The sequence below is a fragment of the Narcine bancroftii genome, chromosome 1 (assembly GCF_036971445.1).
Source record: "Narcine bancroftii isolate sNarBan1 chromosome 1, sNarBan1.hap1, whole genome shotgun sequence".
NCBI lineage: Eukaryota > Metazoa > Chordata > Chondrichthyes > Torpediniformes > Narcinidae > Narcine > Narcine bancroftii.
Genome location: NC_091469.1, coordinates 202,589,094 through 202,611,377, shown reverse-complemented (window position 1 = coordinate 202,611,377; position 22,284 = coordinate 202,589,094). Strand labels below are relative to the sequence as shown.

At 43.0% G+C, this 22,284-nt stretch overlaps 1 protein-coding gene across 2 annotated transcripts in view; it reads left to right on the top strand.

The window, feature by feature from the left end:
• The window catches only part of LOC138738075 (olfactomedin-like protein 2A), a 55,940-nt gene that overhangs the window by 11,759 nt on the left and 21,897 nt on the right, over window positions 1–22,284 (top strand). For both annotated transcript variants that reach the window (XM_069888366.1, XM_069888365.1), the window contains exons 3-6: window positions 5,330–5,593; window positions 15,523–15,630; window positions 18,458–18,637; window positions 20,523–20,790. In XM_069888366.1, coding sequence (XP_069744467.1) covers window positions 5,330–5,593; window positions 15,523–15,630; window positions 18,458–18,637; window positions 20,523–20,790 — 820 coding nt within the window. The remainder of the gene's footprint in view (window positions 1–5,329; window positions 5,594–15,522; window positions 15,631–18,457; window positions 18,638–20,522; window positions 20,791–22,284) is intronic.

Sequence of the window (22,284 nt, the reverse complement as noted above, 5' to 3'; positions counted from 1 at the left end):
GACCCAGTCCAAGTTTTTCCAATGTCTTAAACAAACAATCCCACTCCAATCTATCAAAGGCCTTCTCCGCATCCAGGGATGTGGCCACTCCCAGGTCCTCCCCTGACTGGGTCAGGTGTATTATATTAAGCAATCTGGTTACATTATCTGCTGATTGCCTCTTCTGAACAAATCCCACCTGATCTGGGTTTGCTCATTTCGGCAAATGTTTTGGCAACCTATTGGCCAATGTTTTTGCTATAATTTTATAATCTACATTTTATAATGATATAGGCCCATAGGAGGAGGGTTTCAATGGGTCCCTGTCTTTTTTCAGGATCACCATAATGATTTCTGATGAAAAAGAGCGTATGTGTCTCTGCTGCCTGATCCACCACCTTCATGAGGAGGGGCATTAACAGGTCTTTGAATTTTCTATAAAATTTGATTGGGAAACCATCCTCTTCCCTTTATTAACCCACCTGCAGAGAACTCAAAGAGTGTGTTCTATCTCCTCTCTAGAGAAGGGAGTGTCTAGCTCCTCTTGATCCAAATTTGGTAATTCCAATGAAAACAAGAAATCATCTGTTTTGGCAGGTGATTTCACCCCCCCCCCCCCCACCCCCGATTCCATGTATACAGAACTTACTAAATGTATCATTTATTTATTTTGGCTTATATGAAATCTTGCCTTCCCCGTTTGAATTACATAAATTGTCCTCGAGATTCTTCCGCCCTCATCTGCCAGGGCAAGACTTTATGACCCTTTACCCCAGTTCATAAGACTGTAAGGCCAGCTTCTCTGTTTTGTATATCTGTATTGTATTTGAGCTTTATATTGACTAAATCCCTATATATTTCCTCCAATCCCAACCTTTGATAATCTTCTTCCAATTGAGTTATGTCCTGTTCCAAATTATTAATTTCCCTCATATATCCCCTTTCTATCCCTTTAATATATCCAATTACCTGCCCCTTTAAATAAACCTTCAATGTGTCCCAAATCAAAAAAATTGATATCGGTAGAGGGCAGTTCGTCTTGCAGAACAGTTCTATCTGAGTTCTGATAAAGCTACAAAATTTTGGTTTTCCCAACAGCAATGGATTTAGGCACCATCTGTACACTGCGACCTGCATATCTGGCATTATGATGGACAAATTCAGGGGTGAAAGGTCTGACAGCAGCTGGCCATGTACTCGGATTCCACTATCCTACTTTCCAACTGGGCTGATGCCAGAAAAGAAAAATCAATTCTAGTGAAGGAATTGTGTTGCCTTGAGTAAATGAGTAATCCCTTTTTCTCAGATTCAGCTTTCTCCAAGTGTCTATAAGATTCAGATCTTTCACGAAGGCCAGGGTGGACTTCGCCGCCTTGGCCCTTGTCACCTTCGTGGCTGACTTGTCTATGGCCAGATCCTAACAAAAATTGAAATCCCCTCCAATAAATAAATTCTCAACCCCCCCGATACTTCGTATAAATTTTTCATCATCAATATTTAGGGCGTATATATTCATAAGTGTCCAGAATTCTGAGTATATTTGACAATGCATCATCACGAACCTCCCTGCTGGGTCAGTGACCACCTCCTGGACCATCACTGGAACATTCATTCCTATTAGGATTGCCACACTCCTGGCTCTGGAATTGAAGGAGAACACTGCCACCTGTCCTTCCCATTCCCCTTTTTAATTTGGAATGTTCCTGGTTTGTAAGATGTGTTTCCTGCAGGGACACTACATCTGCCAGCAGCTTCTTAAGGTGTGTCAAAACTCTTTTACTCTTAACTGTCCCATTTAACTTATTTACATTAAAATGTATGAATCACCCCAGTGCCTCTCCATCTTCCTCTCCCCCTCAAATACTTACCTTCTGTCTCATTTGTCTCGCATCGACTCCTGGCGCAGACGTTCATGTGCAAAATGAAACCTAAACGAATTGACAAAACAAAAACCAATAATTCAAAACAATACATTAAAAACCCCACATAACCCCTTCTCTTTCCCCTCTTTTCCCCACTCCACTCCTACCCTTCTTGGCACCCCTATCCCTTACACAGGAACCAACACCCCCACGGGCACCCACTTAACCTCCCCACCTCCTCCATCACATCAAAGCTCTCCTTTATAAATTTTCAACCTTTGTGTAACCATTTTTTTAATTGTTCACCCTTATTTGTTTTAAGAGAGAAAGCAACTTCTCCTCTTTAAAATGTACAGGTTCCATGACCTCGCTGCTTGTTTTCCTTACTTCCTTAGACTCTGCCAGTTTCCCGAGTAAATACTGATGCAAAAAAATCCATTTAGGATCTCCCCCATCTCTTCTTGCTCCATACATAGCCAACCACTCTGATCTTCAAGGGGACCAATTTGATCTCTTACTATTCATTTGCTCTTAATATACCTATAGAAATCCTTAGGATTTTACTTCACATTGTCTGCTAAAGCAATCTCATGTCTTCTTTTTGCTTCCTGACTTTTTTTCTTGAATTTTTCTTGCTTTTTTTAAATACTACTCAGGTACTTCATTTGCTCTTTGTTGCCTATACCTGCTCTATACCTCTCTCTTCTTCTGAACCAAATCCCAATATCCTTTGAAAACCAAGGTTCTCTATGCCTGTTAACTTTGCTTTTCACCTGACAGGAAGATTCAAACTCTGTATTCTCAAAATTTTACCTTTGAAGGACTTACACTTACCTAGCACATCCTTGCCCAAAATCAAATCCCAATTCTCATTTCTTCCAAATTGGTCCTTCTCCAATTAGAATCGTAACCCTCTTCATAATTAATGAAACTAATGGGATTTTGATCACTGAACCCAAAATGCTCCCCCCCACCACTTCTGTCACGTGTCCTGTCCCATTCCCTAATAGAAGATCCAGTATAGCACTCTCTCTAGTTGGTACCTCTATATATTGATTTAGAAAATTTTCCTGAACACATTTGACAAATCCAAGCCATCCAGCCCTTTTACAGTATGGGAGTCCCAGTCAATATGTGGAAAGTTAAAATCTCTGACTATCACAATTTTATGTTTCCTACAATTGTCTGCTATCTCCAGATTTGCTTCTCCAATTCTCACTGACTATTGAGGTATTTCCATTTCATATATTATGCTCTGTTTCTGTCTGAAATTTTCCCATGGTCAATATATTTGTCTTCCTTATTTTAATCAATTGCCTCAATTGTCCCATGTTTATGCTTGAGAAAATATTTCAAAGTGTGTCAGCCATTGTTTCCTCTACATCCTCTACATTGGAGAGACTGGATGCAGACTGGGAGATCGCTTTGTTGAGCACCTCAGTTCTGTCTGCTGCATTAGCTTGCATCTCCCAGTGGCCACCCATTTCATTTCTCTATCCCATCCCCTTGCTGACATGGTCTCATATCCTGCCAGAATGAGGCCACCGTAAATTGGTGGAATAACACATCATCTTCTTACTGGGCACCCTCCAACCAGATGCATTAATATCGACTTCTCTGGCACTCATCAAACAACCACCACACCATCCCCCCTTCCCCATCACTTTTCCCTATCTCTGTCTCTCCATTTAATCTCCTTCCACACACCTTTTGTTGGTCTGAATTCCTCCCCCATTGTTTGAATTCTGAGACTTTCTGAGATTTCCTGCTTCTAGATTATTCTTCTTATTCCTTGAAGAAGGGCTCAGGCCTGAAATGTTGGCAATATATCTTTGTCTCCTATAGACAGTGAAAAGACCGGCTGAGTTCCTCCAGATTTCAATGTTTTTTATATAATCACAAAATCTGCAGACTTTTCATGTTTCACTCAGCCATTGTTTGTGTAACCTCAAGAGCTTCAGGAGCAAGACTACTAAAGTTACAAGTTGTTGCTACAGGACAAAGGTCTGAGGGTGAAATAATCCATTAACTGGATTGCACAGAACAATTCAATCTTCCAGCTGGGCTCCTTTTTTATTTCCAAAGCAGCATAATTACTGTTAATTTGGTGGTAAACCTCTCAGAAATGGTGACATGCTGAAGACCTCTGGCCTTTTCTAGTAGAGTGTAGATTTAAATTGATAAGAATGTCATCCAAACAAACATCCTAAAGAAGTTAATGGAAACTGTAGGGTATTGCATTTTCCCAGAAACCTTTTTAACTTTTGTTTATATTCTTATTGTTTACCCCTTCTGGAGACTTAATCCTGGGTTTTGCTAATGGTCGGATGTTTCATGAATCTGTTGCTCAGGACTGCAGCCATTTGCTTGCAAGGTCTTGTTCCTGTTTACTTTAACCAATTTACTGCAAAATAAACAGACCCAGTGCTGCTTCTTGTAGCCCCTCAGCACCTGAACAAAGTGGCAAATGACTCAGATTTTCTCTGTAAACATTCAGAAAATGACAGGGATGAACAAAATGAAATGGAATTTAAACAAAAGACCAACAATTTATTCTTGTATAAATTACAATGACAGGAGTGTTTTGAGCACACTTGGATTGCCACAGATTGTCCAGAACTGTGTACTCTCTGCCTCTAAATTGCATTGGAATCATGAATTTCAAAGTAAGTGTAAATGGATGGTTTCTACAAAATATCTCATTTATGCGGGGAAGCATTTCCAGGTACATGGGGCCACAGTTGGCGTGGCGGTTAACCCAACACTATTGCAGCACAAGCGACCTGGGCTTGAATCGGCACTGCCTGTAAGGATTTATATGTTCTCCTTGTGACCTGCGTGGGCTTTTTCCAGGTGCTCCAGTTTCCTCCCACTCTCCAAAACATGCAGGGTTGGTGGGCTAATTGGGCAGCATGGTTTGCAATTCCCCAAACCAGCTTCTACCCTTTTATAAATAGATAAACAAACAAATAAATAAATAGATGGATGAATAAATAGATAGATGAATAAATGAATAAATAAGCAAGCTTGGACACATTTGGTTTGTTAATAGGAAAGGAATCTATCATGTTTAGTTTATCTGGGCTAAATGTAACTCCTCACTCAGAGCAACATGATTGATACTTAAGCAAAAAACAAACTGCTCAAAGAACTCAGTGGGTCAGACAGCATTTGTGGACTTAGAGGGTGTAGCAAGATCCTAACCCAAAATGTTGATTATTTCTCTGCTACACAGATACTGCCTGACCCACTGAGTTACTCCAGCAGTTTGTGTTTTGCTCCAGATTCCAGCATCTGCAGTCTCTTGTTAACTGTCCTCTGACGACATTCACAGCTCTGAAGTGCTTTTGGATCTCTCAAGGATCAGAAATGTTAAGAAAATGCAATCTCTTTCTTAGCATGCTGGGAATAGTTACGGTACTGACACAAACTTGCTGTGGTAAATACTGAAGCCTAATGATGTTGACCAATTGTTTTCATTTCAACAGTTGTTTGGGGAAGATGATCAAGTCAGAATGATATCTGAGGGCTCTGACTGCCGCTGCAAATGTATCATGAGACCACTGACAAAGGAGGCCTGCAGTCGCTTCCGGAGTGGGAATTTACGCTTTGAAGACTTCTATACAGTGGAAACTGTCAGCTCTGGGACGGACTGCAAGTGTTCCTGTGTGGCTCCTCCTTCATCTCTCAATCCCTGTGAAAATGAGTGGAGAATGGAAAAGCTCAGGAAACAGGCTCCAGAATTCTTTAAGGTACCACAGTAAAGTTGGGTGAACATTTGCAAAATATGAATATTCAAAACTGGACTCTGTTGTTCGATGTATTACAATTAAACTATTTTATCCCTGTACATTAATCAATAAATACTATATGGTTTAGTTTATATATGAGTTAAGGATTGGTAACCTTGTGGATATGTTCCAACACAAATGATCTTGATACCCAGAATCAAATCCCACCATAAAATGGGTTGATGGAGGATTTTAAGATCATTTAATTTAAAGGTAAACATCAGAGTGGTAAAGTTCCATACATAGTTATGCCATTTAATATTCTGCATCTGTTCCAGGAAAGGATAGAACCAATGAAATTATCATTAAAAAGGGTAATTGTAACATTGAATATAGAACTCACTTATTGGCAGTTCTGTTGTGCTGAGAACCTAGCACAAATCCTTATCCTGCCTACAGATGAAGGAACCATTGTCAACCTGTTGTGCTGGGAACCCATGCTGGGAACCCATGGGACAGGAACTGGGCAGGTCCCTGGCTTCTGCTGGTCCTCTACTGGAAATTAATTACACTAGGGCTCCGTGTCAGCATGGCCCCCCCCCCCCACTACTGTGCCCAGCAGGATGCAGCTCAGGGAAAAGGACTTTATTTGTCAAAGTGCTTCAAGGTAAAGTTTTGTACCCTTACCTGTCTGTGTTTGAGATTCCAGATACATTGCAATGTAATTGACTCTGAAAGCAAGCTACTGATTATTTCAAAGCCATCAAGAAGGTTCATATAATTTGAAAAAAGTCCATAACTCTCTTGTATAAGAGCACTGCTAACTATTTGAGTGACCATATATTATTTGACCACTGACCTTAAAGACTAGATTTTCTGGCATTTACATTAGAGTTCGCAGTTTTATAAATTTTGTTATGATTAAAATAAATGTACAAAATAAATACTGGGATTTCATTGTAAATTCCTCGTAATTGCTAATAGTTTGAAAAAATCTGTCACATTGCAAGTGAAACTCAAAGTATAAGATGTTACAGTAGAACAAACAGAAGTTGTAGATTACTTACTGATTGTGGGGAACTTTTTTTGAAAATTTATTTATTGATAATGATAAGTCATACAATAAAAAATACAAATAAAGAAAAACATAATGCATCCATAATATTTTTGTAAATATACCCCCTGCAACTCCCCCCCCCACTCCCTACCCTAACCCACCCATCCTTTCCCACCCCACTCTAAACTACCCCAAAAGGAAAAGAAAGAGGATGTAGCGGCAGCTACTCTGCTCCTGCAATAATACACGCAACCAGACGGGTTGAGCTCAGTGAGCAGACTAGTTTATTGCAGGCTGCTGGGCTGCACTTATACTCCTAGCCCGGACCTGGTTGAGAACCGTGCTGGAGGGCATTGACATCACCCGGGCGTCACGTGATCCTCAAGCGTGGGTTTCTGAGCCCCGAGCTGGAAGGAAGGGAAACCTCCGACTGAGCTATTTTGGCTGGCTGCCCCGTCGCGTGGCTTACAAGCGGGGTCGGTTCGCCTGCCTTGTGGTGAGCCGCCACACAGCCCCCCCCAGAACCAGCACCAATGTCCTTTTTTGCCAGGTGTCCTCGCTTCTTGGGCTGGGCAATGACCATGGCCTCGGTAGGATCAAGGTGCGCTGGCTTCAGCCTGTCTATGGTAAACAGCTCATGCCTGCCGCCCAAGTCCAGCATGAATGTCGAGCCGGAATGTTGTAGAACCCTGTATGGCCCCTTGTACAGTTGCTGCAAAGGTGCCGTGGTCAGGCCCCGCCAAACAAAAATGAACTCCATGGAAAACAGCTCATCAGGAATGTGAGACAGGCGGATGCCATGCCTGGGCGGCAGTGGGGGTTCAAAGGAGTCCAAGCGTGCCCTGAGGTGAGGAAGTAGTTCGTGTGGCGACCGCTGGGGATTGTGAGGTGCGTTGACGAACTCACCAGGTAGTGCCAGCGGTGCACCGTAGACCAGCTCAGCTGATGATGCCTGCAGATCTTCTTTGGGAGTGGAGTGGATGCCCAGGAGCACCCAAGGCAGTTCGTCCATCCAGTCAGGACCGGTGAGGCAGGCAATGAGCATCGACTTAAGGTGGTGATGCAGATGTTCAACCAGTCCATTGGCCTGCGGGTGGTAGGCCATGGTGTGGTGTAGCTGTATCCCCAACCTGTTGGCGAGCTGTGCCCAGAATGCAGATGTGAACTGGGTGCCCTGATCGTTGGTGAGGTGAGCCGGGACGCGAACCGGGCGACCCAACCTTGCAACAGGGCTCGGGAGAAGGAGTCGGTGGAGGCATCTGGCATCGGGATTGCCTCGGGCCAGCAGGTGGTGCGGTCCACCACTGTAAACAGGTAGCGGTTGCAGGATAAGAGTAAAGGGCTGACGATGTCCACGTGAATGTGGCTGAACCATTCCCAGATGTGCTCGAACTCCTGTACGGTGTGCCTGTGCACCTTGGATGTCTGGCAATGGATGCATGTTCTGGCCCAGCCCGCGATCTGCTTTTGCAGCCCATGCCATATGAACCATTCTGCCACCATCCGGACCGTGGACCTGATGGACGGATGTGAAAGGTCGTGGATGTGATGGAAAACCTGCCTGCACCACTGCTGCGGAACCACTGGCCGCGGGGTGCTCAAGGAGATATCGCACAGGATGGTGCCTTCGCCGCTTGGAGTTGGGAGGTCTCGGAACCGCAGGCCGGTGATGGCGGTCTTGAAGGCCCTCGTCTCCTCATCAGCTTCCTGGACCTGGGTGAGCTGGTTGAAGTCGAGGCAGGGGGTAAGCGCGCAGATGGCTGGTCACAAGAGTGCATCGGCAACCACATTATCCTTCCCCACTTTGTGCTGAATATCGGTGATAAACTCCGACACAAAGGAGAGGTGACGCTGCTGGCGGGCCGACCAGGGATCCTTTGCCATTGCGAGCACCTGGGTGAGGGGTTTGTGGTCGGTGAAGATGGTAAAAGTCCTCCTCTCCAAAAAATAACGGAAATGCCACACCACCAGGTACATGCCCAGTCTTCTTTTCTTCTTTGGCTTGGCTTCGCGGACGAAGATTTATGGAGGGGGTAAAAAGTCCACGGCAGCTGCAGGCTCGTTTGTGGCTGACAAGTCCGATGCGGGACAGGCAGACACGATTGCAGCGGTTGCAAGGGAAAATTGGTTGGTTGGGGTTGGGTGTTGGGTTTTTCCTCCTTTGCCTTTTGTCAGTGAGGTGGGCTCTGCGGTCTTCTTCAAAGGAGGTTGCTGCCCGCCAAACTGTGAGGCGCCAAGATGCACGGTTTGAGGCGTTATCAGCCCACTGGCAGTGGTCAATGTGGCAGGCACCAAGAGATTTCTTTAGGCAATCCTTGTACCTTTTCTTTGGTGCACCTCTGTCACGGTGGCCAGTGGAGAGCTCGCCATATAACACGATCTTGGGAAGGCGATGGTCCTCCATTCTGGAGACGTGACCCATCCAGCGCAGCTGGATCTTCAGCAGCGTGGACTCGATGCTGTCGACCTCTGCCATCTCGAGTACTTCGACGTTAGGGGTGTAAGCGCTCCAATGGATGTTGAGGATGGAGCGGAGACAACGCTGGTGGAAGCGTTCTAGGAGCCGTAGGTGGTGCCGGTAGAGGACCCATGATTCGGAGCCGAACAGGAGTGTGGGTATGACAACGGCTCTGTATACGCTTATCTTTGTGAGGTTTTTCAGTTGGTTGTTTTTCCATGCCCAGTAACTCACGGTCAAAGGCACTATACTTGCGTTCCGGCGGGCGGAGCAGGCGGCTGAAGAATGCCAGTGGCTCCAGGACGGCACCGATGGCTGTGGCAGAGGCATCGACAGAGAGTGCCATATGCAGGTCGATGTGCGGGTGGGCGAGCATGGCGGCCTTCACGAAGGCACCCTCGGTGGCCTCAAATGCTGTGCAGGCTTCTGGGTTCCAAGCGAGCATCTTGTGCTTGGCTACGATGAGGGTGAACAGTGGCTGCATGAAGCGCGCAGCTCCTGGGATGAAATGGTTGTAAAAGTTGACCATACCCGCGAACTCCTGCAACCCCTTGAGGCTGTTCGAGTGTGGGAACTCCCTGACGGCGGCAACCTTTGCAGCAGTGGGTGTGGCTCCTTCGGCCGTGATGGTATGGCCCAGGAATTCCATGGACTCTTTCCCGAACTGGCACTTGGCCGGGTTGATGTTAAGGCCGAAGTCAGCCAGCTGGGAGAAAAGGGCACGTAGGTAGGCCTTGTGTTGCGCTCAGTCCTTGCTGGCGACAAGAATGTTGTCCAAATAAATAAAGACGAAATCCAAGTCCCTGACCACAGAGTCCATGAGCCGCTGGAAGGTCTGAGCGGCGTTTTTGAGCCTGAACGGCATGCGCACGAATTCAAACAGGCCAAAGGGGGTGATGATGGCCGTCTTGGGTATTTCCTCAGGGTGTACTGGGATCTGGTGATATCCGCGCATCAGGTCAACCTTGGAGAAGACCCTCATGCCATGCAGGTTGGCAGTAAAGTCCTGGATGTGAGGGATGGGGTAACGGTCAGGAATGGTTGCCTCATTGAGCCGTCAATAGTGTCTGCAGGGATGACAGCCACCAGAGGCTTTTCGGACCAGGTGGAGCGGCGAGGTCCATGGGCTGTCGGACCGCCGAATGATCCCCAGCTCCAACAGGTGCAAAAACTCCTCCTTCGCTACCTGGAGTTTGACAGGCAGGAGACGGCGTGCCTTGGCATGAACCAGTGGGCCCTGGGTGGGGATGTGGTGGAACACCCCGTGGCGCGGCGAGGCAGCGGAGAACTGTGGCGTGAGGAGTGTCGGGAACTCGTCCAGGATCTGCTGGAACTTGTCTCTGGGCATGCTGATCATGGCCATCTGCGGATACTCCAAGTGGGAGGCGTCGAGGCAAATGGCCTGGAAGGTACGGGCATCCACCAGGCGCCTACCTCGAATGTCCACCAGAAGCCTGTGTGTGAGGAGGAAGTCTGCACCCAGGATGGCAGTCGGGAGGGACGAGACGGTGAACCTCCACATGAAATTCTGTTGGCCGATCTGGAAGTGGACTGTCTTGTCTCCATATGTCTGGATTTCCATTGCGTTGGCCGCATGGAGGGGAGGTGCACGAGGTCAGTTCTGTGATTCGATGGCCGTGGCCAGCATGATGCTGATCTGGGCTCCAGTGTCAACGAGGAACCGCCGGCCGCTGACTGAGTCCCGCAGATAGAGAAGGCTGTGTCCTTGGCCAGTCACCACAGCCATTAACAGCAGCCAGCCTCGTCGTTTCCCTGGAACGAGCAGGTCTGATGATACTTCTGAGCCTTGGCTCCCCAGCACTGGTGGTAGAAGCAGAGGCCTGAAGCAGATGTTATGGTCTTGGTTATGCTCTTGGGTGCCCCTGCAGGGGCCGAGTGCTCTACCGCAGAGCTGGGGCGAGCTTGGCATGGTTGTGCTCATGCCTCGTGACCTGCTGGACCACTGAGCCTTCCGAGAATCATGCGAGCCTTAGCTCTTGGGCCTTCTGGGCGACGTTCCTCGGGTCAGTGAAGCTCTCCTGAACCAGCAGAGGGCAGATGTCCCCAGGCATATGCTCGAGGAAGATATGCTCGAAAAGTGGGCAGTTGGTGTGCTCACCCATGAGCGCGAGCATCTCGTCCATCAGTTCCATTGGGGACCTGTCCCCCAGGGTGTCGAGGTGCAGCACCCAAGCAGCACACTGGTGTCTAGATAGTCTGAGGGACACAGTAAGCATTTGCTTGATGGTCTCATACTTATCCTCGGCGGGTGGGTGCTGAACAAGGTGCAGCACATGTCTGGCGGTGGCCTGGTCCAGGGCAGTGACCACTTAGTAGAATTTGGTCATGTCGGACGAAATCTGGCAGAGGTAAAACTGGGCCTCCGCGTGGCCGAACCAGGTATCTGGCTCCTGAACCCAGAATTCAGACAATTTCACAGCTATAGCGCTGATCCCAGGCTCACTCATGATGGGTTCAAAGATATTTGAACCAGTCGGGGTCGCCAGTTGTAGCGGCGACTACATTGCTCCTGCAATAACACACGCAACCGGATGGGTTGAGCTCAGTGAGCAGACTAGTTTATTGCAGGCTGCTGGCTGCACTTATACTCCCAGCCTGGACCTGGCTGAGAACCGCATTGGAGGCCGTGGACGTCACCTGGGCGTCACGTGGTCCCCAAGCACGGGTTTCTGCGCCCCGAGCTGGAAGGAAGGGAAACTCCCCCCGACTCTGCCATTTTGACCGGCTGCCCCGCCGTGTGGCTTACAAGCGGGGCCGGTTCACCTGACTTGTGGTGAGCCGCCACAAGGAGATCACAATACATAAAACTCTCGATCAGTTGTTTGCCATGGTTCGGAGCAACACCATCAATGTGTGGGAAGAAAATTAATAATTCAACCCCATATATTCCAGATACAGGCTCCAAGCTTTAACAAAAAAGAATAATTCTTATCTTATCTTATCTTATCTTTTCCGTCGGAATACAAGATCTCATTCTTCCAAGTAATTGCCAAACATTTTCTAGCCACAACTAAGGCCAATCTCAAAAAAGCAATTTGAAATTTATTTAATTTTAACTCCAAGCTCTTAATACAACCCAATGAAAATATTAAATGATCAAATGGAATTTTCAATTTAAAAATAGCTTCTAAAAGTTCCTTAAATCTACCCCAAAAAGGTTTTACCGTTTCACATAGCCAAGTAGAATGTAAAAAAGAACCAACTTCCTTATGACATCTAAACATGAATCAGAAGAAATAAATGTATATTTCCTTAATTTTTCTGGAGTTAAATATATTGAAGAAGAAAATTATAATGAACCAATCTGTACCTTACATTACAATTTTAGTCATACTATCATTGCATAGATTCATCCAATCATCCTGAGAGATAGATATGGACAAATCTTTTTCCCATTTTAATTTCGATTAATAAACATCCAGCTTAACCATTTTATTCTGCAATAAAGCATACATCTGAGATATAAATCCTTTCTTGGCACCAACAGTAAGTAAAATCTCAAATTTAGATCGCCTTTGCAGCTGAAACATGCGCCCAAAATTATCCAACAATAGGGCTTTAATTTGATAATAAGAAAAAAGAGTATTCAAAGATATTTCATATTTCTCTTTCATTCTCTGGAATGAAATAAAATATCCTGCTTCATAACAATCCTCTACTAATTTAATACCTTTCTGATCCCACAACTTCAAAAGTTGATTATCAATTGTAAAAGGAAAAAGCTTATTTTGAAACAAAGGAGTTTTCGCCAAAATTTTACCTTGAGTACCTATAATTTCACTTTTTATTCCCTAATTCCATTAAATGTTTCAACAAAGGAAAATTATAATTTCTTAATAACTGAGAATTCCATCTATAAATGAGCTGATCCATCTTTTTCTCACTAATCTGAAATAATTCAATATTGGCTCATATCAAAGGTTTATCCACTTCAATCATCCTATTAATAAATTTCAACTGTGCAGCTTCATAATCGTTCTAAAAATTAGGAAGTTGCAAATCTTCTAATGCATATTTCCAAGTTAATTTCTGTAGTGGTACCCTAAGCATTTTATCTTTCCACAAAAACCTCCTCACCAAAGCATTCAAATCTTTTTAAAAATTTTGAGGAATCTTGCAAGGAATAGATTGAAAAAAATATTGAATTCAAGGAAAGATATTCATTTTAATACAATTAACATGCCCTATTAATGTTATTGGTAAATCTTTTCACTGATTCAAATCATACTTAATTTTAGACAATAAAGGCAGATAATTCAGTTCATATAAATGATTATAATCTGATCCGACCACTTAAATTTGACAATATGCCTACAGACTAATCCATTTCAGTTAATTTTATAACCCGATACTTCACCATACTGCTCCAATCTATCATGCAGACTCCCCAAAGATTTCAAAGGTTGAGTTAAATATATCAAAATGTCATCTGCAAACAAATCTATTTTATATTCATCAGCTTTCACCTTAATAATTTTAATATTAGTATCTTGTCTAATCATCTGAGCCAATGGTTCAATAGATTGTGGAGAACTTAGCAAATTATCAGGAAATTGGACATTTGCAGAACCCTTGTAATTTGCAGCATTTCCTCAGCAACAGCAGGTTAGGCTCAAATTGCTTTCGGCTTCTAGTGTATTTACAATTCATAGTCCTTGGAGATTTAAAGGCTTTGATGTTAACACAGTGGGTTTAGTTCAAGGGAAGAGGGTAGAACAGAAATCTGCAACTCTTTTTTTAAACTGGATCCTCACACAAAAGTCAACCTGACTGCCAGGCCTGTCAGACATATTTACTGCATCCAGCCCTCCCTTCGTGGCATTCTCTACATCGGAGAGACCGATCGCAGATTGGGTGATTGCTTCGCTGACCACCTCTTCTCCGTCCACAACCACAGTAGTAGCCAACCATTTCAATTCTGAGTCACACTCCCAGACTCGCTGTCCATGGCCTTTTGCACCATTCTGCCCTGACCACTCGCAGGTTGAAGAAACAGTACCCTATCTTCCATTTTGGCACTCTCCAGCCAAATGGAAAGAACATTAATCTCTCTGTTTTCTGTTAAACTTCCTGGCATTTTCTTTCCCCTCCCCTTTCCTGTCTTTCCAGTTCTCTCCTCTCTTCCCCCTTACCCATCCAGCCATCCCTCCTCCCCTTCATTGCTGCTGTGCCCTCCTTCCCCTCATCCACTTATCATCTCCTGCCTTTGCCACCCTCTCCCCCCCCCCACTCATTTGTTCAGATGCCTGCTGGCATTCTCTCATACCTTGGTGAGGGGCTCAAGCCGAAACATTGGTTATGTATTTCTACCCTTGCTACATAAAGGTCACTGTTTGACCTGCTAAGCATCTCCAGCATTTTGTGTTTATTTTATTATCTTCCAATCAGCCTGCAACAGATCAAAGATTGATAGCATGGAATTTGTAGTGGTATTGGAAACCAGGGGTCTAATCTCTGACCATAGGCAATGGTTTCTACAAACATCAGACTGGGGAGTTAGGAGGAGATTGAGGAAGGGTATTTGAGGTTCACTTCATTATCCCAGATTGGGAATAGAAGGGAATGGGAAATGGTGGTCTGATCCAATTGAAGCTAGTAGGTTGGGAGAATGTTGTGCACATCCCACGATAGAGGTTGATAAGGATTTTTCTTCAAAGCTATTACTGACTTCCTTAAACTGCTAGGTGCCTAATGACTGTTAAATGTTATCAGCCAGGATTAAACTGTAGTAGTTTAAGAGTTTTAAACATTTTAACTTCTCACCCAACTCCAAATGTGCATTTTTTTTGGGAGAGAATAAAATGATCTTCAGATTTTTTCAGTGTTGAAATAGCATAATTCATAGTGCAACATTCCTTGAATCAGTTGGCAATCAAAGTTGAGAACACCAAAGGATGGGAGAATTGTTCTTCAGTTGAGCAGTTGGGATTTTCCTATTAGATTTTGCTTGTATCTGGGAGATTAAACCAGTTTCATAATTTTACAGCCATTTTTTAAGAAGATTGGATTAGGTTGTGAGGCATGCAGTAGAACAGCTCCTTCTCCTCTGCCATCAGCTTTCTGAATGGACAATGAACCACAGACACTACTTCACTTTGCACTCATTTATTTATTTTTAAAATGTGATGTATTGTAAAATTTACACATTAATTCTGCCACAAATCAATGAATTTTGTGACATGTTTATGACAATAAATTCTGATTCCGATACATCTGCCATTTTACCCTCTCTGAAAGAGTTTTGTGGGATTGGAAGAAGCAAGTCAGGGAATGTTAGTAAAGAAATCTTTGTTAATTATGGGTTTTAACTTCTTGGGTGCTTAAAGTGATTGCAGAAGAAACTATAAACCAGTGATCCTGTGACTGACTAAATGCCTCATGTGTTTAACATCACTCTTTATGGTCTCACTTTAGCTACAGTCACTCGCTGACCTACTGGAAGGTACTTTATACAGCATCGATATGATGAAAGTTCACTCATATATACAAAAAGTGGCAACACAGATGAACAACCTTGAAGAGGTGATGGAAACTAAGTTCATTTGATGTACTGTTTGTTCACTTGATGTACTAGAATTGGTTCTTGTTCTAAATCTTACATTGTTCTTTGAAAATGGCACTCTCATACCAAAAACAAAGTTTCTAGTCCAAATTATAATGACTTCATCAATTTAAGGCAACAGCCCAATCTCAAGATTCAAATGATAAACATGTACTTTCTGAATTTATTCTAGCATTTCACAGTATGGCCACGATGATTTTATAATTTAATTGACTATCCATCACTTAAAACATGATCCATTCCCACCATTCATTTCATTGATGTTTGTGCATTTGCAGAAAAGTAGATGTAAGACTTCCTTTGCTAATCAAGGACAGGTCATACTTTGAGGAAGGGCTGAAACATTGATAGTATATCTTAACCTCCTATGGATGCTGCGAGACTTGCTGAGTTCCTCCAGCATTTCTGTGTTTTAGTACAATCACAGCATCTGCAAACAAAGCAAATCACCCTGTAATGAGTAAACCCCTGAGCCAGGGCAGCACAGGATGACCCAACCTAACAAAAACTACTCCTGAATCTTAATGCAGATAAACAAAAAATCTGCAGATGCTGGGATCCAGTACAGTACACAACAGTGCTGGAGAAACTCAGCAGGCTATGCAGCATCCATAGAAAGCAAAAGGTAGTATTTGGATATACTGCACCAAATTTTAATGTTTGCAGCCAAACTAACAAATGAATCAAAAAATGGTCCAAACCTAAAATGTTGACTTGAGACACATCTGCTGGAGGAGCTCAGCAGGTCAAGTAATATCATTGGGAGAAAAAGAAAGGTTTAAGTACTTCAATCTAAAACTCTTTAGTAAGACTGAAATGTTAAATGTCCATTTCTCTCTTTGGATACTGCCTGACCTGCTGGGTCCCTCCATTAGTCAGGTTTTATCCAGTATCTTTAGAGGGAGATATTCATTCCCATAGGGTGGGAAGTTCTGAACCATCCATCAATTAATTCTCCAGTCTAAAGTCAATAAAACTTGAGTTTGACCATTGCTAAACAACTGCTGACAGATATACCCTGATAACTTTTAGTAATCTCTTGCATCGGTGGTTGTGTCCAGTCTTCAGAAGTAGAATTCCCAATGGGGATTCCAGAGGATAGGCTGTATGGTAAGTGTATTTATAGTCTAGAGCACTGTGCATGAGAATTCTTTGTCTCCAAAATAATTAACTTGGAAACAGAAAAAAAATTATAAATGTAAGACAAGTGATATAATTATTTTCATAAAATAAGATGAAGAAGCAAGTTATTTTTGCATTCATGATGGATAATATCTCCATTAAGTTTAATTTTTGGAGAATTCTGTTGTGGAGTTGTGGTATATGTGTAAAGATTGTTGCCAGTGGTACGGTGCTGATAGATTGTTTCTCTGATATTGCAATTTAATTGAGGCTCACTCTCTTTAATAACAGATTCACTCTAGTGCCTTTGGGTCTGATTGCCTGTGATAGCAAAAACATAAAAGAAACCACAGCTGTAAACAAAATGTTCCCATTTGAACAAATTATAATGGATCATCTTTTTAAAAATTGTTAACTATAGGTTGCAACTGAGGAACTGTATTGATGAGATTTGGTTTAATGTGTGGTCATTTTTCTTTGGCAAACCTTAATTAGCAATGAAATCTGCTCCTCTGGGAACATGTTGTTGTGACTGCAGCTATGAATTCATTGTTAAATTCATTGTTCATACTGTAATGGATAAATATTGGGAGAGTTTGGTAAGATTTAGAGTAGGTTACGTACATACACACATTTTAAAACAGATCTTATTTGAAATACTGAAGAATTCATATTCAGTAACATTGCAGGATCTTTGGAGACTTTTATGGACATTTCACAAGTTGGTGCTAATGGAAATGACATCATGAAATGAATGACCATTGTTTGGAGGAGACAAACTGACTGTTAAAAAGTACTTACAGTGTGCTCACGGAAAGGTCACTCCTGGGTTTTGTTTATCTAAGACAACAGCTTGACCAAGAAGAACTGTTGTTTGTTGAAGAAGGTGGGGGTTTTGCAAGAGAGAGAGTCACATGGGCTTTCTGGCAGTCTCAGTTGGAGAGAGAGAGAGAGAGAGAAGACAAGCCCTCTCAGCTAGTGTGTGTGTCACTAAAAAGAGACTTAACAGTCACAGCTGAAAAAAGCCAAGAAGAGCTGGTTGTGAACAGAAAGTTCCAGAGCATGGATGGCTGGAAGTGTTATCTGTCTGATGTTTCTCTTAGAATAAGTGGGACAGAAAGGAACTCTGTGGTAGCCTGAAGAAAGAGGTTGCCATCTGGAGAACCCTGATGGGGCAAGTTTCATCAGTGAGACATTGAGATGACTAATGGTGGTACCTCAGTTGTGGAAATCTTGGAACAACAAATCTCTCTCTGCAAACCCTATAAGAACCTTCCTGAGCAATAAACATTTTCCTTTCAAGCACCAAAACCTGGTGAACTTCATACATGTTAAATTCTGTGCACAGTATAAGAATTGCCTGCATCCAGAGAACTTGGAAGAAGGAAAAGTGAGATTGAACTGTGAACCAAAGAACTTTTCTTAAATTTACACGCACATTACATACACGTGTGCTTAGAATTAGAAGGGGGTTAATTTGTGTTAGTTAAGTACAGAGATAAGTCAAAGTTTGATTCTATTTTTATGTTTAAAGTTGATCAAAAATAACTTTTGTTTTAAAAACTACTTGTCTTGGTGAATATCTACTGGTTCTGGGTTTTGGGGTCCTTTGGGCTTGTAACAATACATTTTATGATGGATAAACTAAAGTCTACTCTGTTTCAGACCATCAAATCAAACCTGACCAGAGAGAATAATTTCATGAAAGAAAGTGTGAGAACCCTTTCTGACCAAATGAAACATTATGAAAATTACTCTGAGATTATGCTCAGTGTAAAGAAAGAAATTTCAAAGCTGGGTCTCCAGCTGCTGCAGAAGGATGCAGGTGTGGAGCATAAACAACAGGTAATGAAATTAATAACCTATATCAACCAAACAATTGAGATGATATTTTATAACTACCATTGCTCTTTAGTGTTAATTCACAAAGCATTATATAACTATGCTAAATTAAATCTTTACGCACAAGGACAGCAATTCATCATCTGAATTATGTACATTCTTCTGAAATATCTTGAATTATTAAACAAAACAAAGAGGAAACATCATCTTTGAAGATAGTCCTGGGAAGCTTCTGTGAGCTTCACAATAATGAGGGTTTAATGTGTTGAAGGCAGTAATTTAATAAAATGATTCTTATAATGTAGTCGCCCACAAAACCAAGGTTTGAAAGCTTAAGGAAACAACGGCCAATTCTAACATAAGCTCAAGGACTGAGTTTTCTTTCATATTTGACCTGGATCTCAGACATGCTCACATGAAATAGTTTTAATGAAGCCAGGTTGAATTCTTTGAGGCATTTATAGAAATGTGGATAAAAGGTGTGCCATTGCTCCAATGTATTCATGAAATACTGAGTCCATCTCAACCTGATCCCACTTGTACAATCAGTATTTAAATCTACCCAATCCCTTACAACTAGTCAGAATGCATACCTGAACAAAGTCTGACATAAACAATCTGGTTTCTTGGGCAGCTCTGATTCTAATTGATATTTAGCATAATTCAAGGTTCCTTAATTCTCATGTAATATTACAGAACATGTAGTATCACATAAAATTGGCTTCTGCCTGCCATAAGTGTTAGTGTTGCCTGGTACTCCTTATAGCAAGAGAAAAAGAGAAGAAAAAGACAGTACCTTCAGAGTCACTGAGTGTCCGTGGATTCACCTCCAGCCCTCCCGCAGCCTCCGCAGCTGCATTGACTCTTGTTCAATACATCAGCAAACTGAGCACCAGATCCAAACCTTCGACACGATTAGGAAGCCCTCAGTGCCTGAGGCCCTACAAGATCCCTTCTTGCACTCAGCACCCTCTCAAATACTGGCCTCGATACCTGGTCCCATGAGCCAGTCTCCAGCAGCCTGCAGCCTGTGCGAGTCCCCTAACCACAAGTTGCCCGCAGCCTGTGTGAGTCTCTCAGCCACTGAGCCCCTCGCTGGTTCGCCGCCGTGGTCTACTTCCCTGTAGGATCGTCTCCTCTGCTTCTCCTTCTCAACGGGGCGTGTTCTTCCCATTTCTGGTGCCCTCCATTAGTCCACTGTTCATGTGGAATCTGCAGACTGCTACTCAGCACTGGTGCCACTATCATGGCCACAGACCCTGTTGAACACCTGTACAGAGCTGCCAGCATTAGGACTGGACAGTTGAACCCTTCGGAGCAGCTCTGTGTCTCCACTCTCTGGTCTCCCAGGTCCACAACAGCGGCAGCATTGCTGTTACAGCAACACCAGCACCATTTTTTTTGTCATTGGTGAAGTTTGACATTTCATTTCTGGTTTGAACCTACTTGTAGTGTAGTGTAACCCTATTGTGAATAAGGCTGGAGGAAAGACGACAGGAGAAACCACTGAGCAGGTTAGACTGATGTACTTTTGGAATCTGGGGAATGACAAATAAAATCTGGGCTAGTTTATAAAAAGGCAGCAGTGGCAAGAAGCAGAATTAAATAATGGTGTAGGGAGAACTACCAAGTGAAAGCAATAGAAGGAGATCTATTATGTGGTTCAGATTCAGTAGATCAGTACCAGGTTGAGAATAGGGAGAAAGCCTCCAGTTGCAAGCAACAGGACAAGAACCACTCCAATATCAGTGAATATCATGTTTGACCTTGAGTCATGAATGGGCTGCAGGTAGAAGAGGACCACGCTGAGAAAGAAAGCCTAGTTACACGAAAGGCTCAAAGGACTGAGACGTTCTTAGACTGTAACTGAATCTACATTTATTTTCAGTACACATCTGGAGCGAAAGATGCAAAGAAGTATTTAAATAAAGCAGAGAACAAAAAAAAGTCTCCAGCTCGAAAATTTCCTCCCAAAGTACCAAAAGACAAAAGGATTAAATCAAAGAAGCCAGCTGCCAAAGGAAAAGCAGCAGCCTTACTCAGAAATCCGCAGCCCACCACCAAGGCCAAGTCTGGCATGCAGCAGCCGGCTGTCATAAAAAGTGTTACCTATTACAAGGCAGAAAGAATTGAAGACACAGGAAATAATGGCAAGAGTAAGTAAAAACAAGGCAACTCTTGATATTTTTATAACTGTTAAGATCATAAAAAATAAGCAGAGGCTTATTTTTCTATGTCGAAAAAAATTCTAAAACCTTCATAAAACTGAGTGTCCTATTAAATGCATGAAAGTATAATTAATAGAGAACTTGGTTTCGGAGGAGATTCTTGGAGCTTATTGTAAAACTCACTAAAAGTCCAACAGAGGAGTTGAATCTGAGAATGTAAAATGTAAATGATAATATAAGCATCCATCAGGAAACTGACATGACAGAGGACATTGCTGTTTTTAACAACTACACTCCAGCCCTACCCTCCACACCCTCAATCTGACTTTCCACTGCTGTAGTCCGCAACACAGTGGGCAAATGTGTTTCCTGACTGGTGATTGTGTTTAAAATGATCACCAGTGACGACTCTATTTAGTATCAAACAAAGGTTGAATATTGCAGTCTATAATTTCAGTAAGTATTGAAGACAGTAAAATTCTGTCAATCCTGCATGGTCAGATTTTCCAGACTATTATAAGTTACTGCGAACTAACTTTTAATTTTTTAGATCTGGTATAATAAATTTTCCAGCAAATACTGTGAGTTAAAGGGAATGTGGGAAAGAGGGACCAGGTAAAGAGAGCGTAGGATGCAGGGCTATTTGTTGAGAGAGTGCAGGCGTAAGCACCAGGTGAGCTGGTTTACTGTGTCATTGATCAATATGTTGTCAAAACTGATGTGAAGAGACATTTATTGATAGGTAAAACAAAGCAAATATTGTGTAAAGAGGTAAGAATCTACAATATTGCAAGAGTGTAAACCTTTTCTACATTTCATGTGACATCTAATTTTAAATTGGTTAGCTACTCCATTACATTATTATGCATCCACACCGATGTCCACATCTTTAATTATTTTGGAAAGATGAGAATTTTAACATAATTGTAAAAATCTGGTGTAGTTGATATTTTCTTTTGCCTATTGAAGCATCCTATCTGCTTAAACATTGACCTTGTAGCGACTACCTTGGTAGAGCTACTAAAACAATATACATACATCATGTTAGTCAACACAAGACTATTTTATTTAGACTTTACAGGCTTCTTTTATATACCTCATATCCTGGGCTCTACGGGACAGGGTGCGACATCATTATGAGTTTACCACTGATCCACAGGACCGGCAGGTTTAAATTAAGCACAGTGAGAGTCCTGTGCTTTCCGGCAGGAGACTCAGCACACCAATGTGCCATTACTTGGTACACAGCACCGCGCGCATGCGGTCCATTAAATGGATGAGTACCCAGCTGTCTGTCCTATGGCTCCGCGCGCCTGCTGAAGAACCACATCAGTGACATTTTGCAATACTGCACTGCTACACCACATCCCCCAGAACCGTCGCCAGAAACCAATACACCAGTTGCATGCACCTTAGGATGACCTCGCCGCCTGGGCTGGGGGCAATGAATAGATGAAGTGGGATCCACAAGGGCAGACTTGA